This window comes from Macaca thibetana, chromosome 12 (genome assembly GCF_024542745.1).
Source record: "Macaca thibetana thibetana isolate TM-01 chromosome 12, ASM2454274v1, whole genome shotgun sequence".
Classification (NCBI taxonomy): Eukaryota; Metazoa; Chordata; class Mammalia; order Primates; family Cercopithecidae; genus Macaca; species Macaca thibetana.
This window is the reverse complement of record NC_065589.1, coordinates 15,571,442-15,590,305: the sequence shown is the minus strand read 5'-3', so window position 1 is coordinate 15,590,305 and position 18,864 is coordinate 15,571,442. Positions and strand designations below refer to the sequence as shown.

Sequence of the window (18,864 nt, the reverse complement as noted above, 5' to 3'; positions counted from 1 at the left end):
ATTCAGGACACTTAACTGGATTTAAACTGACATATCCCTTAGTGTGCATGTCTATCTTACATGAAACTATGCTTTTTATAAAAGAAATTTTATTATTATTATTTGCTCCATTACCCAGGCTGGAGTGTAGTGGTACAATCATTGCTCACTGCAGCCTCCAACTCTTGGGTTCCAGTGATCCTCTCACCTCAGCCTCCCGAGTAGCTGGGACTACAGGCACATACCACCATGCCCAGATAATTTTTTAATTTTTTTGTAGAGAGGGGGTCTCACTATGTTGCCCAGGCTGGTCTTGAACTATACTGGCCTCCAGGGATCCTCACACCTTGGCCTCCCAAAGTGTTGGGATTACAGGTGTGAACCACTGAGTCAGGCGGAAACTCTGTCTTTATAAGATTAGAGACTCTACTTAAATTTGTTCACCACTATATTCCTGCAGGTGCCTAATATTTCTCACTGTGTAAGTCATAAAAGGTAAACTGAGGAAACTCACTCTCTTTATAGTAAAGCACTGTTTGGCCATTATATTCTCTGGACTGGGAGTCAACAAGCATGATTAGTGGTTCCACCAATATTTCTAACTCCCTGTGTATTCTTGTGTAGATCACTCGTATTCATATGGTGTGTTATTTCCTCAGTCCTGAATTTTATGTCCAGGTAGAGATTTATTCCCTAGAGTAACTAAGGAGGAGGAGTGTTAGCCAGCCCCTTCCTCCTTTCTCTTGGTGACTACAGTGTTAGCATGTCAGTCCAATTCTGAAGTTCAATAATTGGAAGCCTACTTACCTGTAGATTTGAGCCACATTCTCTAAAATTGATTTCATTGCTAATATAGATGAACAGGCTTGCTCCATACTGTTGTACAGATGCCATTTGCATTATAGTCATGGCAGCCTCACAGTGATTTTTATCTGTGATCTAATCTTTTGCCTTATTTCACACTTCGTTCAGAACTCAGGCAAGGGGCTAGTTATTGGGCTCCTTTTGCAAATTTCAACTGCTGTTTTTCTGATACCCAGCTTCCTTATTTATGAAATGGGGGAGTTAAAATGGATACTCATTAGTCATGTTTTTTCAACAGAAAGCTTCTTTGAACCTAAAAATTATCTGAAATTCTGGCAACCAAAAACTGATCTCCCCAAATATTAGCAGTTGGATAAAAAATAATTAAAATAAATATTTTAACCTCAAAGAGTGGGGAAATTCAGTGATTGGGGATCTTTGCATGAATATAAAAAAGCAAAGTCAGCAGTCTAAAACTAAGCTGTCCAATACAGAAGCTATTAACCACACACGGCTAGTTAGCACTTGAAATGTGGCCAGTCCGACCTGAGCTGTGCTGTTAGCGTGGAACACACATGGGATTTCAAAGGCAGGAAGAAGAAGTGGCTTATTTGCAAAAGGAACTAGGTTTGCACAATCAGCTCAATTATTGCATTGATAAATGTATATTAATTATATGTTAAAATAATAATTAAATATATTATGTTAAATCACAAAGTATGAAAGTTCATTTGTTTTTACTTGTTCAAATGTGACTACTATATTTTTAAATTACACACGTGGCTTGCATCACATTTCTACTGTTCAGTTCTGGCCTGGAAGATTACCAAGAATATTATTAGGGCCTAAAGATGAATTTGTGTTTCTTCCTTTTACTTGTTCAACTTTGACCCAAACTTCAGGACTCTTTGGGGAAATAAGGACATTTTGGAAAGGAGTCACTTTGTTTGCACAGGAAATAGAAATGGTGGCACAGTACCCCAGACCCTCAAGAGTAAGATAACCAAGGTGTTCACATACTACTTAACGGAACAACATTCATACCTTTCTGGCCATCTTTTCCATCACATCCTGGAAAGCCTTTGTATCCTGGAGGGCCTGGTGGGCCGGGGAGACCTGGTGGCCCTGGTAGACCACAGTCACCTGGCTCCCCTCTCAGGAGGTCAACACTCCCAGGGAGGCCTGGAGGCCCAGGTGCTCCTGACCACAGAGAAGAGGCAAAAAATATTCTTTTAGTCAAAGACAAATGTGTATACTGGCTGCTTGACAGCTTCTGAAGAAAAACAATTTAATGATTTGCAAGCAAGGAATAAAGAGAATTAGAAGAATAAGGAAGTCAATGATAACAGAAATGAAATAGAATGGATCGTAATACCAAGTTGAGAAATGGTATAGATAATGGGTTGGTAGCTGTTAGACAAAATGAACCCAAGCAAAACCTTCCTTCCCTTCAAAGTCATTCCTGTTGAAAATATCATTTTGGGTTTTTGTTTGCATTGCCATCTTACTGCTTTAATAGGGTGGGTGGATGGAGGGATGAAGGGATGGAGGGATGGAGGGATGGAGGGATGGATGGACAGGCATTTGAGGAAATATGTCTGGTGGGAAAGGAATGTTCACTCGATTAAATTTATAATCCTAATGGAAAACTACTTTCCACAAATAGGAATAAATTGACCCCAATTATATTCCTACTTAGCTTCTGTACTTCTTAGCACACTTTTGAGAGCTTTATTATTTTCAGTGTACAATCTCTAATATCCTAAAGATTCAAAGATGATGGGCATGTGTCTTTAAGGAAGAGTTCTAAGAGCTTGTATGAATGCAATTGCCTGCATTTAGCAAGATATCACACGGAGCCACACTCCTCCCAATTCCCAACCCAGCTCTAGCCTAAACCTACTTGGTCAGCTTAGTAATGACTTCCAACATCTTTCCTTACCAAAGTTTGTCCCTGTGAAGTGATGAAAGAAACAACATGTACTGTCAGTAGCACATGAAGAGACTGTTTCTTGTGTGCAACAGGCCTGCATCCTGTCACTCTGGGCTAGTGCCAGTGGTTTATGTGACAGTTGCTAGAGACCAACAAGGAGGGTGCGATTCCCACTTGCCACCCACTTCTGAAGACTTTTGGTCAGCATCAAGCTGGTGATAGAAACGCTTGCTTGTCAGTTTCTACCCTGAATAGGCGAGGGCCTAACACAGCTGAAATAGAAGAGTGACAGGGCCAAGTCCTGGTCCTGGATATGGTCCTGAGAGCCCACCACTACCCACAGTCCCACCCTAACTGTGTCTCACTTATCCACCTGCCAAGCTGATCAGGGGCCGCTTCAGTGCTTCTATTCTGCCACTCTCCGGCCCCACATTCCTCCAGAGCTGGCAGCATCTAACAAAGGGAGCACTGCCATCCTTTGTCATGATTCTCTCATACCTCTTGGGCCATCGGGACCAGGAGGTCCCTGATCTCCAGATGGACCCGGGTCAGGAATGTCCTTAGGCACTCTTCCTGTGGCACCTGCAGGACCAGGTGGTCCTGATCTCCCTAAGAAGAGACATGATCATACATTAGCCTCATTGCATTCGGAAGGTTTTGGTTTAGTTATTGAAAGAAGGACAAAGCATGCTGCAGCTTACCTGGGGGACCTGGGAGACCTTTTTCTCCACAAGGACCTGGAGGAGAGATTCCTGGGCTCCCAGGATCTCCTCTCTCCCCTTTTAGCCCAGGCATTCCCACTGGACCAGGTGGCCCCACATCATGCAAACCTTAATGGGGAAAACAGAATTAATACTGTATCTTCTCTTTGGTTGTCCCTGTTATAGTGCCTGGAAAGGAATCACTTCCCAATAGTGGCAGAGAAGTGGCTGGTTCTGCAGACACCAACCACTGGTTGCAATGGTGATCCAAATGTCTGCACCATTTCTCTCTTAGGACCCATCACACTGGCCAGCCATAAGTTTTATTTCTTTTATAGTTATTTTCCAGCTTTTAAAAAACAACAATTTGGAGGCAATACCAACACTCCGACCTCTACAATGGATAGAGTAAAAACAAATGAGATACAATAAGTAATTATACATAAGTTCCTTTGAAATTTGAGGTGGAGACTGGCATAATTAGAACTATTGTGGAATTTCACACTGGGAAGGAAGGACATCAGTGTTTTCTTGGAAGGAACACACATTTAATCTGACTATTTGGAGGAGCTATTAAATGAATCTTAGTGACTATATTACTGGATCTTCCAAACTATAAAGATTTCACCTCTTTCCAACAATAAATTCAAACCTAGCAGCACAATTCCTGTTCCTCAGGGTCACTCAAATTTGCATGTTAGGTTTCAGCTACTTTATCTGATCATAGGCGGTTTTTCTGAGAAAGTAACACAAATATTCACTATATTAAACAGAACAAGATAAAATACACTTGTCAAAGATTAACCTATTTATGGTATGAAAATAATAGCAAATTGTGGAGGTAATTTGTTTTAGCAGTGGCCATAAAAGGATGCTATTAGTACTATTTTGACCCATGTGGTCAAACATAGCATTACTATACTTAAAACAATACAAAAATCCTAAAATCCCCAACTATTTACTTGTTAGGATAATATTTTGAAATGTGGCTCCATTAAAGCAATTGTTCAGAGCACTTTTAGTAGACAGAAAATTCCAAGCAATACCAACAAAGACACTGTTAACCAACCATTCCTTCTTAAATAGGGTTTTCTCAAATGTCCTTTTCATATGTCATTTTCAGCACTAAAAATAGCTCCAATAGTGTGTCTCTAACCTAAGCCAGTTTTTTTAGTATTGCCTCCAAATCTCATGAAGTACAGAAATACCAGGGGAGGGTACCACTTTCTCTCATGAACCATTGACTGAAGCTCAGTCTGTTACGAATGATTAGGTGCTTACCTGAAGCACCTTTGGTTCCTTTCTGACCCTTCAATCCATGCAAGCCATTCAGGCCAGGTGACCCGGAGGGACCTGAAACACACCACAGGCCTGTGACCGGAAGGGAAGACCAGCCACTGGTCCTCACTCCAGCTACAACCGCAGGCACTGCCCAGCAGAGGGCGCGCTGCTGGGGCCAGCAGACAGCTCTGAGCGTCCGGACTTCGTCATCACGGTGGAAACCCAGGCCCAGTACTATTTAACACATTCGTCCGATAAAGACTTTCTGCCAAGACAGATTAACACAAACATTTCTTTGGTTTTAAAGTACTGCTGTTGGTTTCTGATCCTATCATGACCAGATACGGCCTAGAATGACTGAATCTTGGCATAGAAAGTGACCTTTGATTTTATGACAGTAAAATCACCCTAGATGAGGAAAGAGATGGGATGGGGGCAAATCCAGGCCTCACACCTGCTTGGGGTCACTGCACCCTCCCAGGGGCTGCAGACTCTAGTTTCTTCAGGATCTACTCATGGAGATGCAGTCAGACGAGAGGATGCGTGGCGCCTGTGGCGTGATGGCAAATGCTGGCCCTGCGATGCTCAGGCCTGCATGGCGAGTGTGGCTCCAGCTACTGCTTTGCAGTCACTTCTTTCACAACCATTCTGATGCCTTTCTGCAGAACCTAAGTTTATATTGCGATGATCACTGAAAACTCCCGTCTCTGTAAATAGACATTACCCCGCTGATGCCTGTTCCTTCTCTCAGAACCTTCTGTTTAGTTCTCCAAAGAGCCGTCCACCAGCCTGGCTTGACTGAATTTGTCACTAAACACTTCCAGCGGAAAATTTTTCTTAAGGTTTTTCATCAAGGTTTGTTGAGTTGTGTTGAAGTTGTCTGAACGAGAGCCTTTTCAAATGACACTTCCTGACGGCCCTTAGTAAAGTCGGAGGAGGAGAGGGAGGGAAGAAAGCAGATAAGGAAAATTTATCGAGCATCTCCTGGGCACTGAGCCATCTGCTGGGTGCCTTCTCACAAGTCCTGTCCCACTGATGGCTATGAGCGCTGCAGCTTCTCCCCAGCCTCTGGCCAAGCCTGGAAAACTTCCTATCTCATCAGTAGATCTTCCACCCAGTAGCTGTTCTTTCTTATCCAAGACAAGAGCCTCTCGGTGTACAGCCAGCCTGTTTACTTAGTTTAGGGTCACATCTCTCAAATTTGGGATAAAAATACCATCAGCTTATAAGGCTGAACACAGAAGGTGCCCCTCACCTACCCCCATGATATAGGACCCCCTTGATTGTTGATGTCCACCCCACACTGTGCAACAATCATGTCTTTCGGTGACTATATCCCCTGCTCAAGGGTAAATCAGAGTTCAAGAATAGGTCCTATGAATGTGTTCAATAAATGTTTGTTGAGTGAGTGAATGAGAAAATATGGAACAAGGTGGATGAGGGAGAAATCTACAAAAAGGAGTAGGGTAGAATTTTTATTTGTATACCATATCTTTCTTTAATAGATTTATAGGACAAATATAATTTACAGAAGTTAGAGGTATCAGTTTGCATATAAATAATTCAAGTGCTAATTATTATCTATTCATTTTAAGCAAATCCTCTATAGATTCTTATTAGAAGGTGGTACAGTTAGTTGCTTCCATTCTATTTATCATCAGTACTTGAAACAGAAAGTTGTTATTCTTTTAAGATCTAAGCTTTAGATTGGTTTAAATGAGCCACATTCTCTTGAAAAAAAAAAAAGGGAATGCATCTTTATTTTCCCTAAATCTCTTATTCCTAACCACTTTGTACAGTTCTGGCTTAGTTTATTCTCCAATCCTGTTTCCTATTTTATGAGCCAACGTTTCAAGTTTGCACCAAAAGAACACACAGACCTTCTTTATCTGCCAAATCTGGGTATTTATTGCAGTCTATCTGAAATGATAATAAATTTTCAGGGGGACCACTTCACTATTTCCACATGTTTTGATCTCCAGCTTTAGTCACCAAGATTGATGGCTTGGGGACTTGGCTGGGGTGGAATGTCTCTGCTCCTGCCAGCTCCCCATTGTCACATCAACACATCCAGATCCTAGATTGTCACAGCCCCAGCCTCTCGCCATTGTTGAACTGGCCGACCCTTATCTGACCCAATGTTACCGTTCTAAATTGAACGCAGCTACATCTGAGTAGGGTTGTAAGGGTAATTTTTCCTTCTCACTGAAAGCTTTTTATCAATCCCATCTCTAAATCAGAAAGTTGTTCATGCATAAAATATATACAGTGCAGATGAGAGGCAATTAGGCTAACAAAGCACATTTCTGGGTAATGAGGAATTTTTATTCACCTCTCTGGTTGTCCTCCTGCTAAACAACCATCATTTCGTTATTTCAGTCTTTAAGGCTGCAGCACACTGTACTTGCAGGCCGGGTGCTCTTTCTCCGGTCAGTGAATCTAACCTCCAGTCCAGCTGGAATTGTGGCTCCCCTCTTTGTTAGCCAGTGAACTCTTTACGACTGGATTCCCACTCTCAGGCTGTATTTTGCCTGAAATACAGGCTGTATAAAGCCTGAAAACATTACTCTACACACCCAAGAGCCTTTATATGGGTTCATACTTTTAATAGGGTGACCAATGTGTCCCTGTTTGCCTGGGACTTTTTCCTGGTTTTAGCACTGAAATTTCTACATCCTGAAATACCCACTCAGGCCCAGGCAAAACAGGACAACTGCTCACCCCAACTTTAAAGCTGATGGGAAGAGAGATCTTTGTGACTGTAAGTCATGGTTGAAAAACCTGGAAGATTCTTATCAACAAAGATTCTGAAATAAGATTTAAATATTTTTTATATCAGCAAATATGTGAGTGCCTAATAAGGGTATAAGACATGTTTCCCTAATGCACAGAGAGTCTGCCCCAAATGTACCTCCTGGCAGGTGGTACTGTCAAGACAATGCGGTGCTGTCAAGACAATGCGGGACAAGTGTGTCCCTGATGTGATGGAACAAACGGGCAATTACATCCAGTGTGGTAAGTGCTGTGGGGGAAGGGCAGGAGGGAAGTAATCTAGTAAAAAAAGCGGCGGTGGGGGAGAGTATTTCCATGATGTGCATAGCTCTAAGGGACATGGCGTTTCTTTTCTGAGGAAAGCTATTTCCAGATTCTTTTTTCTTATGAAACATTTTACTTGCTACCAGCCAAGATATGAAATCCACATTCTTTCCAGTTCTTGTCATGCTCCAGATAATATTCTTTAGGTTTTCATTATTTCAATCTTATATTACTTCCCAACTAGGAATTGGGTGTCTTCCTTTTAAAGGGCATATGTACTTAAAATTTTAAGTCTAGGAATCAAGCCATTTTATTATTATTATTACACTTTAAGTTCTGGCATACATGCGCAGAATATGCAGGTTTTTTACATAGGTATACATGGGCCATGGTGGTTTGCTGCACCCATCAACCCATCGTCTACATTAGGTATTTCTCCTAATGCTGTCCCTCCCCTAGCCTCTCACCCACTGACAGGCCCCAGTGTGTGATGTTCCTCTCCCTGTGTCCAGTGTTCTCACTGTTTAGGTCCCACTTACGAGTGAGAACATGTGGTGTTTGGTTTTCTGTTCCTGTGTTAATCTGCTGAGAATGATGGTTTCCAGCTTCATCCATGTCCTTGAAAAGGACATGAACTCATTCTTTTTTTATGGCTGAATAGTATTCCATGGTGCATATGTGCCACATTTTCTTTATTCAGTCTATCATTGACGGGCATTTGGGTTGGTTCCAAGCCTTTGCTACTGTGAATAGTGCTGCAATAAACATACATTTTCATAGGTCTTTATAGCAGAATTATTCATAATCCTTTGGGTATGTACCCAGTAATGGGATGGCTGGGTCAAATGGTATTTCTGGTTCTAGATCCTTGAGGAATCACCACACTGTCTTCCACAATGGTTGCACTAATTTACACTCCCACCAACAGTGTAAAAGCATTCCTATTTCTCCACATCCTCTCCAGCATCTGTTGTTTCCTGAATTTTTAATGATTGCCATTCTAACTGACGTGAGATGGTGTCTCATTGTGGTTTTGATTTGCATTTCTCTAATGACCACTGATGATGAGCTTTTTTTTCATATGTTTTTTGGCCGCACAAATGTCGTGTTTTTGTTTTTGTTTTTTTTGAGAAGTGTTCATATCCTGTTTATATCTTTCACCCACTTTTTGATGGGGGTTCTTTCTTGTAAGTTTGTTTGAATTCCTTGTAGATTGACAGATGGATAGATTGCAAAAATTTTCTCCCATTCTGTAAGTTGCCTGTTCACTCTGATGATAGTTTCTTTTGCTGTGCAGAAGCTCTTTAATTAGATCCCCTCTGTCTATTTTGACTTCTGTTGCCACTGCTTTTGGTGGTTTAGCCATGAAGTCTTTGCCCATGCCTATGTTCTGAATGGTACTGTTTAGGTTTTCTTCTAGGGTTTTTATAGTTTTAGGACTTATGTTTAAGTCTTTAATCCATCTTGAGTTAATTTTTGTATAAGGTGTAAGGAGGGGGTCCAGTTTTTGTATAAGGTGTAAGGAAGGGGTCCAATTTTTGTATGAGGTGTAAGGAAGGGGTCCAGTTTCAGTTTTCTGCATATGGCTAGCCAGTTTTCCCAACACCATGTATTAAATAGGGAATCCTTTCCCCATTGCTTGTTTTTGTCAGGTTTGTGGAAGATCAGATGGTTGTAGATGTGTAGAGTTATTTCTGAGGCTTCTGTCTTGTTCCATTGGTTCCATATCTGTTTTGGTACTGGTACCATGCTGTTTAGATTACTGTAGCCTTGTAGTATAGTTTCAAGTCAGGTAGCCTGATGCCTCCAGCTTTGTTCTTTTTGTTTAGGATTGTCTTGGCTATACAGGCTCCTTTTTGGTTCCATATGAAATTTAAAGTAGTTTTTTGTAATTCTGTGAAGAAAGTCAATGGTGGCTGGAATCAAGCCATTTTTAGCATATGTTTAAGTTAAAGTTTAAATCTGATTGAACACAAGCAGGACGCAAAATCCATATGGCCTGTTCTAGCAGAGCAAACAACTTTGAGTTCAGCAGCTGGTTTGTTCAAACAAGATAATCAGTCCCCTTGACTTAGTTAGAGCATACTTCAAATATTTAGTTTCTCAGTTCAAAGTGTTTCTGCTGGAGTGTGGTTCATTTTTATATCAACATGACAAGCTGCAACAATGAATTTATACTGTAGATGTTTTAACTTTTAGGAATACATTTCACTGTTTTGTTTTGTGCTATCATTTTTAAAGACCGGTTGTTCTCTGAGCTGTCTGAAGTGAAACAGCGTCACTATATGGGGATGGAGCACTACTGCAACATCTGTCTGTAGGTGGTATGAACATGTGAAGTAATATGTTCATTTCCTCACCTTCTCTTTTTAACACACTATTTCATAGCACGGAATTATGATGTGATTGGAGATTAATTTTGGGGTGATTTTGTTATGGATCAAATTTACTAGCTATTTGTTTTGTTTTTTTGAAATGGAGTCTTGCTGTGTCACCCAGGCTGGAGTTCAGTGATGCAATCTCAGTTCACTGCAACCTCCACTCCTGGGTTCTAGCAATTATCCTGCCTCAGCTTCCCGAGTAGGTGGGACTACAGGCACCCGTCACCACGTCCACCTAATTTTTGTATTTTTTTAGTAGAGACGGGGTTTCGCTATATGTTGGCCAGGCTGGTCTTGAACTCCTGACCTCAGCTGATCCACCCACCTCAGCCTCCCACAGTGCTGTGATTACAGGCATTAACCACCATGCCGGCCAGCTGTTAGTTTCGTAATAGCATGCCATACTGAAGTTGTGTGATAAATTCAAACAAATTCAAGGGCAAGAAGGATCAACAACACTGACATGAGCCCTGTCATTTTGACCAAATTGGGTGTATGTTGTTAAGCCACCAAGACACTTAAAAATCCTTGCTGTGTTACTAAACTGGGAGGGTAGGAAAAAGTGGAAATGCAGTGGGTGGGAGTGGTTAATAATGACAAATGTTTTCTTTTGTTTCTTTAGCAACTGTCTTCCAGACACAAAAGAGTGTCAAAGAATATGCCATGAAGGCTGTAGAGATGGTCAGAGACAGGAAGTGGTCACAATCACCAGAGAAACTTTCAAAATAACAGAATGATCATTTTGCCTGAAATCCTAAATTTATCATGAATTGCTATAATTCACATTACTAAAAGTGTCAATGAAGATGGAGAACAGTACAAAGATATCTTGTGAAGGGAACTTTTCCTATCAAGTTATGTGATTGCATGAAAATACATGAGTATACCAACTCTTCAACATAAATGGCTCCTGTCTCCACAGAATCACACCAAGTAATACCTACCACACTACAACTTCTGGAAAATTACAATTATTTCAAAGCTATCCAATGAGTGAAGAGGGCAAAGTGTCGGAAAATCATATTTGAATTTTCAAAACAATAAAAGGATTAATCCCGGAAGAAGGGGTTTCCAACTCAGTACCTTCTGAAAGAAGGTACTTTTTATTTTACCAGGATTTCGTATATGTATGAGTCAACGAGCAAAGGCAGGTGGAAGGAGAAGGGAAGGAAGAAGAAATAGAGGAAACCTGGTTAAAAGACTCTACCAAGTAAGCCGGAACCATCAGCTGTTGGTTCAGATAAGGACTGCAACCTCATGGCTACCAGCTCAGATATTCATTCTCCTGTTTGTCCATCTATTCATACCACCAACCAATATATTTACTGGGTAGTGACTGGGTCTCAAGGATATATGAAAGGTCCTTGCTTTTTAAAAAATCACACTCTATTTGATGAGAAAAACCTCCAAACAAATGTAATACAACGTAAGTGTTATGCTAAAGATATGCCCAAAAATACCCATAGAAAAAGATGGAGTCTTACTCTGTTGCCTAGGCTGGAGTGCAATGGCACAATCTTGGCTCACTGCAACCTCCACCTCCCGGATTCAAGCAATTCTCCTGCCTCAGCCTCTCAAATAGATGGGATGACAGGCATGCACTACCACACAGCTAATTTTTATATTTTTAGTAGAGATGGGGTTTCACCATGTTGGCCAGGCTGGTCTCAAACTACTGACCTCAAGTGATCCGCCCACCTCAGCCTCCCAAAATGCTGGGATTACAGGCATAAGCCACCACTCCCGGCCAAAAAAGTACTTTTTCTAAAGCGGAAGAAATGGACTGAAGAGGGATTGATACCATGGATGAATGTGAGGGCATAAAGATTTGTTAAAGACAAGTATTTTATAGCATGTTGTATTGTATTATATTATTATATTATAACCAGACTTTTCTAACCAGTCCACTATTGCCTTTACAGACCAAGAAGTTCAACCCAGAAAAAATTATCCTTGATCAAACGAAGATGGTGAACACTAATTACTCTATCTCTGTAGCACCTTATTATTTTCTCTTCCACTTATCATGATCAGTAAACATATGTTCATTTCCACATGTATGATTGATGTCTTTCTTTCCTGCCATACTGTCAGCTCCATGAGGGCAGGAAGCAGGTCTATTTTCTTCAAAACTGTACACCCAGCATTTAGCACAGAATCTAGGACATAGTAGGAGCTTAACCACAGGTGAAGAGAATACATAAATAATGGGCCTAAACATCATAAAAATCATTTGGCTAAATGCCGTCAGAAATAAGATGGCAGCAGCTGGGCACTCACATCCTAGCATTTTGAGAGGCCGAGGCGGGTGGATCATTTGAGGTCAGGAGGTTGAGACCAGCCTGGCCAACCTGGTGAAACCCCGTCTCCACTAAAAAATACAAAAATTAGCCAGGCATGGTGGTGGGCGCCTGTAATCCTAGCTGCTTGGAAGGCTGAGGCAGGAGAATCGCTTGAACCTGGGAAGTGGAGGTTGCAGTGAGCTGAGATTGCGCCACCGCACTTCAGCCTGGGCGACAGAGCAAGACACTGTCTCAAAAAAAAAAAAAAAAGAAGAAAGAAAAGAAAAGAAAAGAGAAGAGAGAAGAGAAGAGAAGAAAAGAAAAGAGAAGAAAAAAGAAAAGAAAAGAAAAGAAAAAAGAAAAGAAAAAAGAAAATGGTAGCACTACCATCTCCCTGGTAGAAGGCAGGTCAGCTGGCTGGATGGGCACTACAGCCCTGGCTAAGGAAGAGCAGGAAGATGCTAACAGCACCTACGGAAAAGAGTGGTATGACCAAGAGCATGGTCACTCACTGGTACAGGAAAAAACATCATTAATTTGCCCTCATTGGGCTGCATTTTTCTGGTGGGATGGGCTTCCTTTTGACTTACCTTTTATTCCTGGAGGACCTGGTATCCCTGGATCCCCCTGGAGGCCTCTTGGCCCAGGGTCTCCCATTTCTCCTGGCTGTCCCCTCAGCCCAGGCATCCCCCGATCACCTAAGGATGACAGGGAAGTTTTGCAGATACCCAGATAATAAATGAGTTACATTCACTGCAAAAGTCATCTATGTTCTTAATAAATGGCTAACAGAGAACATTGTCTCATTACTTTTTCTTCCTATATATCTGAACTCTAGGGAGAAAAATACATTTAAATTCAGAAGGAGAAAATACACTTCCAAATGAATGAAGTTGCCAATTATAGTTTTCAACTTTCTTTTTTCTGAATTGGCAGGAAAAGTATCCATTAAAATACTGTGCTGTAAGTGTGGCATCTGCCTTAGGTCGAGAAGGGGGGGAAAAAAAAAGAATCCTGAATGGCAGGGGAAATGCAAAGGGCTGGAAAGGAGCTGCTATCTGGACCAGGCACACTGGCTCATGCCTGTAATCCTGGCACTTTGGGAGACTGAGACAGCCTCCCTGAGGCCAGGAGTTCGAGGCTACAGTGAGCTGTGATTAGGCCACCATACTCCAGCCTTGTTAATAGAGTGAAGCCCTCTCTCTCTAAAAAAACAAAAACTAAAAAGAAAGGAGTTGCTATCTGTCCAACCATTCCTTTGTGTCTGGTGCCACGCTAGGCACTTTACAGGTGCTATCTTAATCTACTCCAAGTCACTTGGTGAAACCCGCTAGCTTATAGGTGAGGCATAGGTGAGCTTAAGTGACCTATCCGAAGTCACAGGTCTGGGAAACGGCAGAGCCGTATCTGAATTTAGGTCTAATTAAAGACTCGTTGTTTCTGAAACACTCTGAGACACAAGAGTGCTCAGGAAGTCTCCAGATTCCCTTTCAAGGTACCTGGGCACCCTGGTGGTCCAGAGGAGCCAGGTGGTCCTGGCCATCCAGGTGATCCTCTGGGCCCTTGAACGCCAGGCAAGCCCTGCTCTCCGGATGCTCCAAAATGCCCTAAAGAAGGAAAGATCAAACATCCGAGTTGCTGTTTGAGACAGTGAATCTGTAAAATCACCAACTTCAGCCCACCCTATTCTTTCCTATCCTTACTTTTTTATTTTTAAATAGTTTCTATTGGAAAGGCAAATAACATTAATGAGATATTGATAACAAAATGCCCACAATCCCACCAGCTTAACACAAGTCTCCATATATGCATACATGTACAGATGATAGCCACAATTTTATATTCTGATTTTTAAAACTAGTGTTGTAGCATAAGTAATTTTCCAAGTTTATATTGGTTTTCCTAATTATCATTTTTAAGTAAATGACCAATAGCTTTTTAAGTCAATCTTAATTAAATTAACTAATTCAATTTTCTTTTACTATTGGCCATTTAAGTTTTCTCTAACTCTGCTGTTATCCATAATGCTCTTTATATGTCTCTCATCAATTTTTTTTCCTCCTATTAAATTATTTCCTTAGGAAAAATTCCTAGGAGTAGAATTTCTGGACAAATAGCATGATATTTTGGTATTTTCAAATGCATTTTAAATGCTGAAGTATTTTAAAGTGCATCACACCATAGTGTAATTCCATCCCTAAATACTTCAGGAGGTAAGAAGTCTGAAAAGTAGGAGTGTTTTTCTCCATTGCCAAAATAACATTTTCACAGCCAAGAAAATTAATAGCAATTCTTAATACCATCAAACACTCATCCCCATACTTGAATGCCCCCAATTCTCCCCTTAATGTCCTTCACAGTTGGTTTGTCCACACCATGTTTCATCCCAGAATCACCCATCACATCTAATGGGTAGGTCTTTTCCATTTTTAACAATTTAAAACGGTCCTTTTCTCATGACAGTGACTTGCCGCAGGGCACAATTCAGTTCTTCTCTAGTTTTCTACAACAGACCATTCAGCCTTTGGTTTTTGATACAGGTTGCCAGTACTTTAGAGTAAGTACTGCACTGACTCATACCACCATGTGGAACCCACCCACAGCTCCAAGAGCATGCCATGTTCTTACTGAGGACATTTTAGTTTGCTGACTTATTTTCTTCCTAATTTATTAAGGATAAAATGATATTTCAGACACTTGAAATTACATTTCTTTGATTACTAAAGAGGATGACTATTTCCCCATGGGTTTATTTACAATGTATGAGTTTAATGCATGTTTATGGGATAAACCAAGAGTGTGTGCTGAAAATCACTGGTTGAATCTGTACATAAAATACATGTCTCTGTATTTACAAACCGTGGTAGGGGCTATAGTCATCATTTATTATAGCACACATGTAACAAGCTTTCGTTCGTCTATAACTGTTCCCTGATCGAATTTACCATTTATTAGTCTCACTCTATACTATCTTATTTATCCTGAAAACATTCCTACAGTAAAGGTAAAGCAGCATTATTCTCATCCACAAATGAAAACACTGAAATAGCCGGGCGCGGTGGCTCACGCCTGTAATCCCAGCACTTTGGGAGGCTGAGGTGGGCGGATCACAAGGTCAGGAGATCGAGACCACGGTGAAACCCCGTCTCTACTAAAAATACAAAAAATTAGCCGGGCGCGGTTGTGGGCGCCTGTAGTCCCAGCTACTCGGGAGGCTGAGGCAGGAGAATGGCGTGAACCCGGGAGGCGGAGCTTGCGGTGAGCCGAGATCGCGCCACTGCACTCCAGCCTGGGCGACAGAGCGAGACTCCGTCTCAAAAAAAAAAAAAAAAAAAAAAAGAAAACACTGAAATATTAAAAAAAAAAAAATTTCTCCCGAATTTTGTGAGTTTGTGTTAAGAACAGAACTTCTGAGGTAATTTGCACTATATTTTCTCTCTGAATAGAGTGCAGAGTAGGTAGGACTGAACCCAGAATAATCACATATAATCCCAAAACCAGCTGCAAATCTATGCCTTCTCACGATGCTCATTCAAATTCAATGCAGCTTTCTCCAGTCAATGGAAATAGTGTATTAAGTAAACTTTACGCTGGCGAATAACATATAATATAATTTAAAATTTCTAAGCTGAGGCCATGGCATATGGGAAAGGGGCCAATTTAAATGGTGGTAACCACATGAGAACAGGCAAATTCTGCCAAGGCAAACTTTCTGAAAAAGTTAACCTAAGTGTAAAATCACTCAGATTTATCATTTTTAACTTAAAATACTAGGTAACATCACAGGCCCCCATTTTGGACTACTCTGAGCTTATAAAATCTTATCTTTGGGGTTTACATAAAAATACCAGTAAGTATAGGAAAATGTCTTCAGGTTTTGCTGACTGATGATGATAATGATGACAATGATGATCATTGCACTTTACATTTGCATAATCATTTTCAGTTTCAGGTTCTTTCGTTTGATCCTCAGGACAATCCTGCAATATGCATAGGGCCAGTTTACAGGTGAGGAAGCTACGCTCAGAGAAGATACTCAGCTTATCCAAGATCACAGGTGAAGTAATAATGGTTGACTTTGAGCCGCTGATTTTTCCCTTCTGAGGCTTCTCACTTTGATATTTGTCATGAACTCCCATAATGCTGACCTCAAAACTCTTTTCCCCATCAAATGTACACTTCAGTTATACAGTTCAGTTAAAATATTATACTATAGCCTAGGCCAGGCACAGTGGATCACACCTGTAATCCCAGCACTTTGGGAAGCCGAGGCAGGCAGATCACTTGAGGCCAGTAGTTTGAGATCAGCCTAACCAACATGGTGAAACTCTGTCTCTATCAAAAATACTAGGTGTGGTAGAGCACACCTGTGGTCCCAGCTACTTGGGAGGCTAAGGTGGGAGAATTGCTTGAACCCAGAAGGTGGAGGTTGCAGTGAGCCAAGATCGTGCCACTGCACTCCAGCCTGGGCGAAAGAGCAAGACTCCATCTAAAATACACACACACACACACACACATATGTATATATACACATACTATCTAAATGTATTTATTCATGTCAGAGGTGAAAGACCCATAAGAAAGAGTGGGAAGAAGGTGGGAAAGGTCGTTTTTGTCACTGTACTAACTTGTTTTTGTTAGACTTCCATTTTAACAATCTTATAATATAAAAACAAAGAAAATAAAATTTCTCATATAGTTCTGCTCAGAAAATATCTAATATTCTTTCTGTTATATGAAATGAAACACAGCTATTGCCAGAGGGAATTTTAAGGTAATGCACACATTTATTAATACGAGGTGTTTTAATTTACAAGGGACCCATCTAAACACAAACCTGATTTCTAACCTGACCACTATTGGCTGAATGCCCTGGGGTATAACTTATTTAACCAGGCATCTGTGGATGGACATTTGTTCCATCCAAACAATGCACATTCCTGGGCATGCATCTTTGTACACTTGTCTGATTATTGACTCCAGATAAATTCCTAGAATTCCTAAGTCAAGGGATATGCATATTTTAAATATTGATGCATTTCTATAGGGTCCAGAAAGGGGGGGCCAATTAATGTCTCCAACATTTTCTGAAATGTAAACATATATGAGTGCAAACCAATAGAGCATTCTGTCCTAAAGCTGCTTTCTCCTCTAGGGGTCCTGTTCTGTTGGCTTGAACTCAAATGGTTTCCCTTTGCCTGTAAAGCATGGAGCTGTGCATAGCACTGGCACTTCCCTTCTACTGTGGGTCATCTAATGTAGCCAGTTGTGGCCTCAACTGTCACAAGAACTCAATGGTGCATCACAATCCATTCTGAAGGATTCCATGTTAATTGTTGTTGAGAAGCAAAATATTGTTTTAAATGACTTAGATTTCTTGTTGGTGATGAGGCTTACGTTTGCTTGATTTGGTTTGATTTTTAGTAAATTAAAATAGATTCAATGATAGCTCAACAATGGTGCACCTCACTTACACTGGCATATACTTTTCTCAGCAGAAAGAAAGAGCTGGAATGACAACCTGCAGCTGTAGTCAGTGTGAGTGGTTATTGCGAATGCATCATTTTAAATGATAGAGGGTACAAAATGGTCCAGATTTTAATTGTTTGCAATATTCATTTTTGAGTTTGCCAAAATATGGGCACACCTGGGGAGTTTACTGTTGTGTCAGCATCATCGGTCACATGAGCCATGATGGAAAAATGATTGCGAATCCTTAGTGTATAACCCTGGTGTTCTTCTAGGCCAGGAATGCTATGGAAGTGCTTATATATAATCCAGTTTATTTGTACCTTAATGCACAAAGGGGGAAGAAAATATTGATATGATCATTGCCAGCTAGAAGTAACTGTTCTGCTTTTCAAACTAAACTATATTTTTTTGTTTTAGTAAGAAAAATATGCAGCTATACCTGGACATCCAGAGCTACCTGGCTCACCCTTTGGACCAGGTGGACCAAAGTGACTGGCAGGGGCAGGGTCACCTTTGTTTCCTGAAAGGGATAAAATGCATGTTACATAATTTTAGACAATTTAATTTGGTCTCATACAGGTGACAATAACATTTATGGTATTTGTCTATATAGCTTATCTTCAGATATTTTAGGAGAGTATTTTTAAATATTTCTTTTCTAAAGAAGAACAAATAGAAATATAAAACGCAAGATGCATTTTACATACCACACACACACATACACACACACAGTTTTAGAGTTCATCACAATCATAAGGATCTCCAGGTCTTGATAAGTTTGAGTTTTTAAGTCCTGAAAAAATTTTCAAATTTAAGTTTCTAGTTAAGAAATTATTTGGCATTGAGTGACTATATCCTTATGTTTTTGAAACAAAAAGCAAAAATTGTCACTGTTTTGGCTGCTGCAATCATATTTCAAGCTCTTTTATAAGGCAGCTCAACTCAATGTCCTAGAAAAAGAAAATCACAAAGGCATACTGCATTGATGACAACAG

General features: G+C 40.7%; 1 protein-coding gene across 2 annotated transcripts in view; it reads right to left on the bottom strand.

Annotated features, from left to right (window-relative positions):
- The window catches only part of COL4A4 (collagen type IV alpha 4 chain), a 156,808-nt gene that overhangs the window by 25,323 nt on the left and 112,621 nt on the right, over positions 1 to 18,864 (bottom strand). For both annotated transcript variants that reach the window (XM_050752145.1, XM_050752146.1), the window contains exons 35-41: positions 18,309 to 18,389; positions 13,897 to 14,004; positions 12,988 to 13,095; positions 4,699 to 4,770; positions 3,418 to 3,546; positions 3,215 to 3,325; positions 1,828 to 1,983 (exon numbers count right to left, since the gene is read on the bottom strand). In XM_050752145.1, coding sequence (XP_050608102.1) covers positions 1,828 to 1,983; positions 3,215 to 3,325; positions 3,418 to 3,546; positions 4,699 to 4,770; positions 12,988 to 13,095; positions 13,897 to 14,004; positions 18,309 to 18,389 — 765 coding nt within the window. The remainder of the gene's footprint in view (positions 1 to 1,827; positions 1,984 to 3,214; positions 3,326 to 3,417; positions 3,547 to 4,698; positions 4,771 to 12,987; positions 13,096 to 13,896; positions 14,005 to 18,308; positions 18,390 to 18,864) is intronic.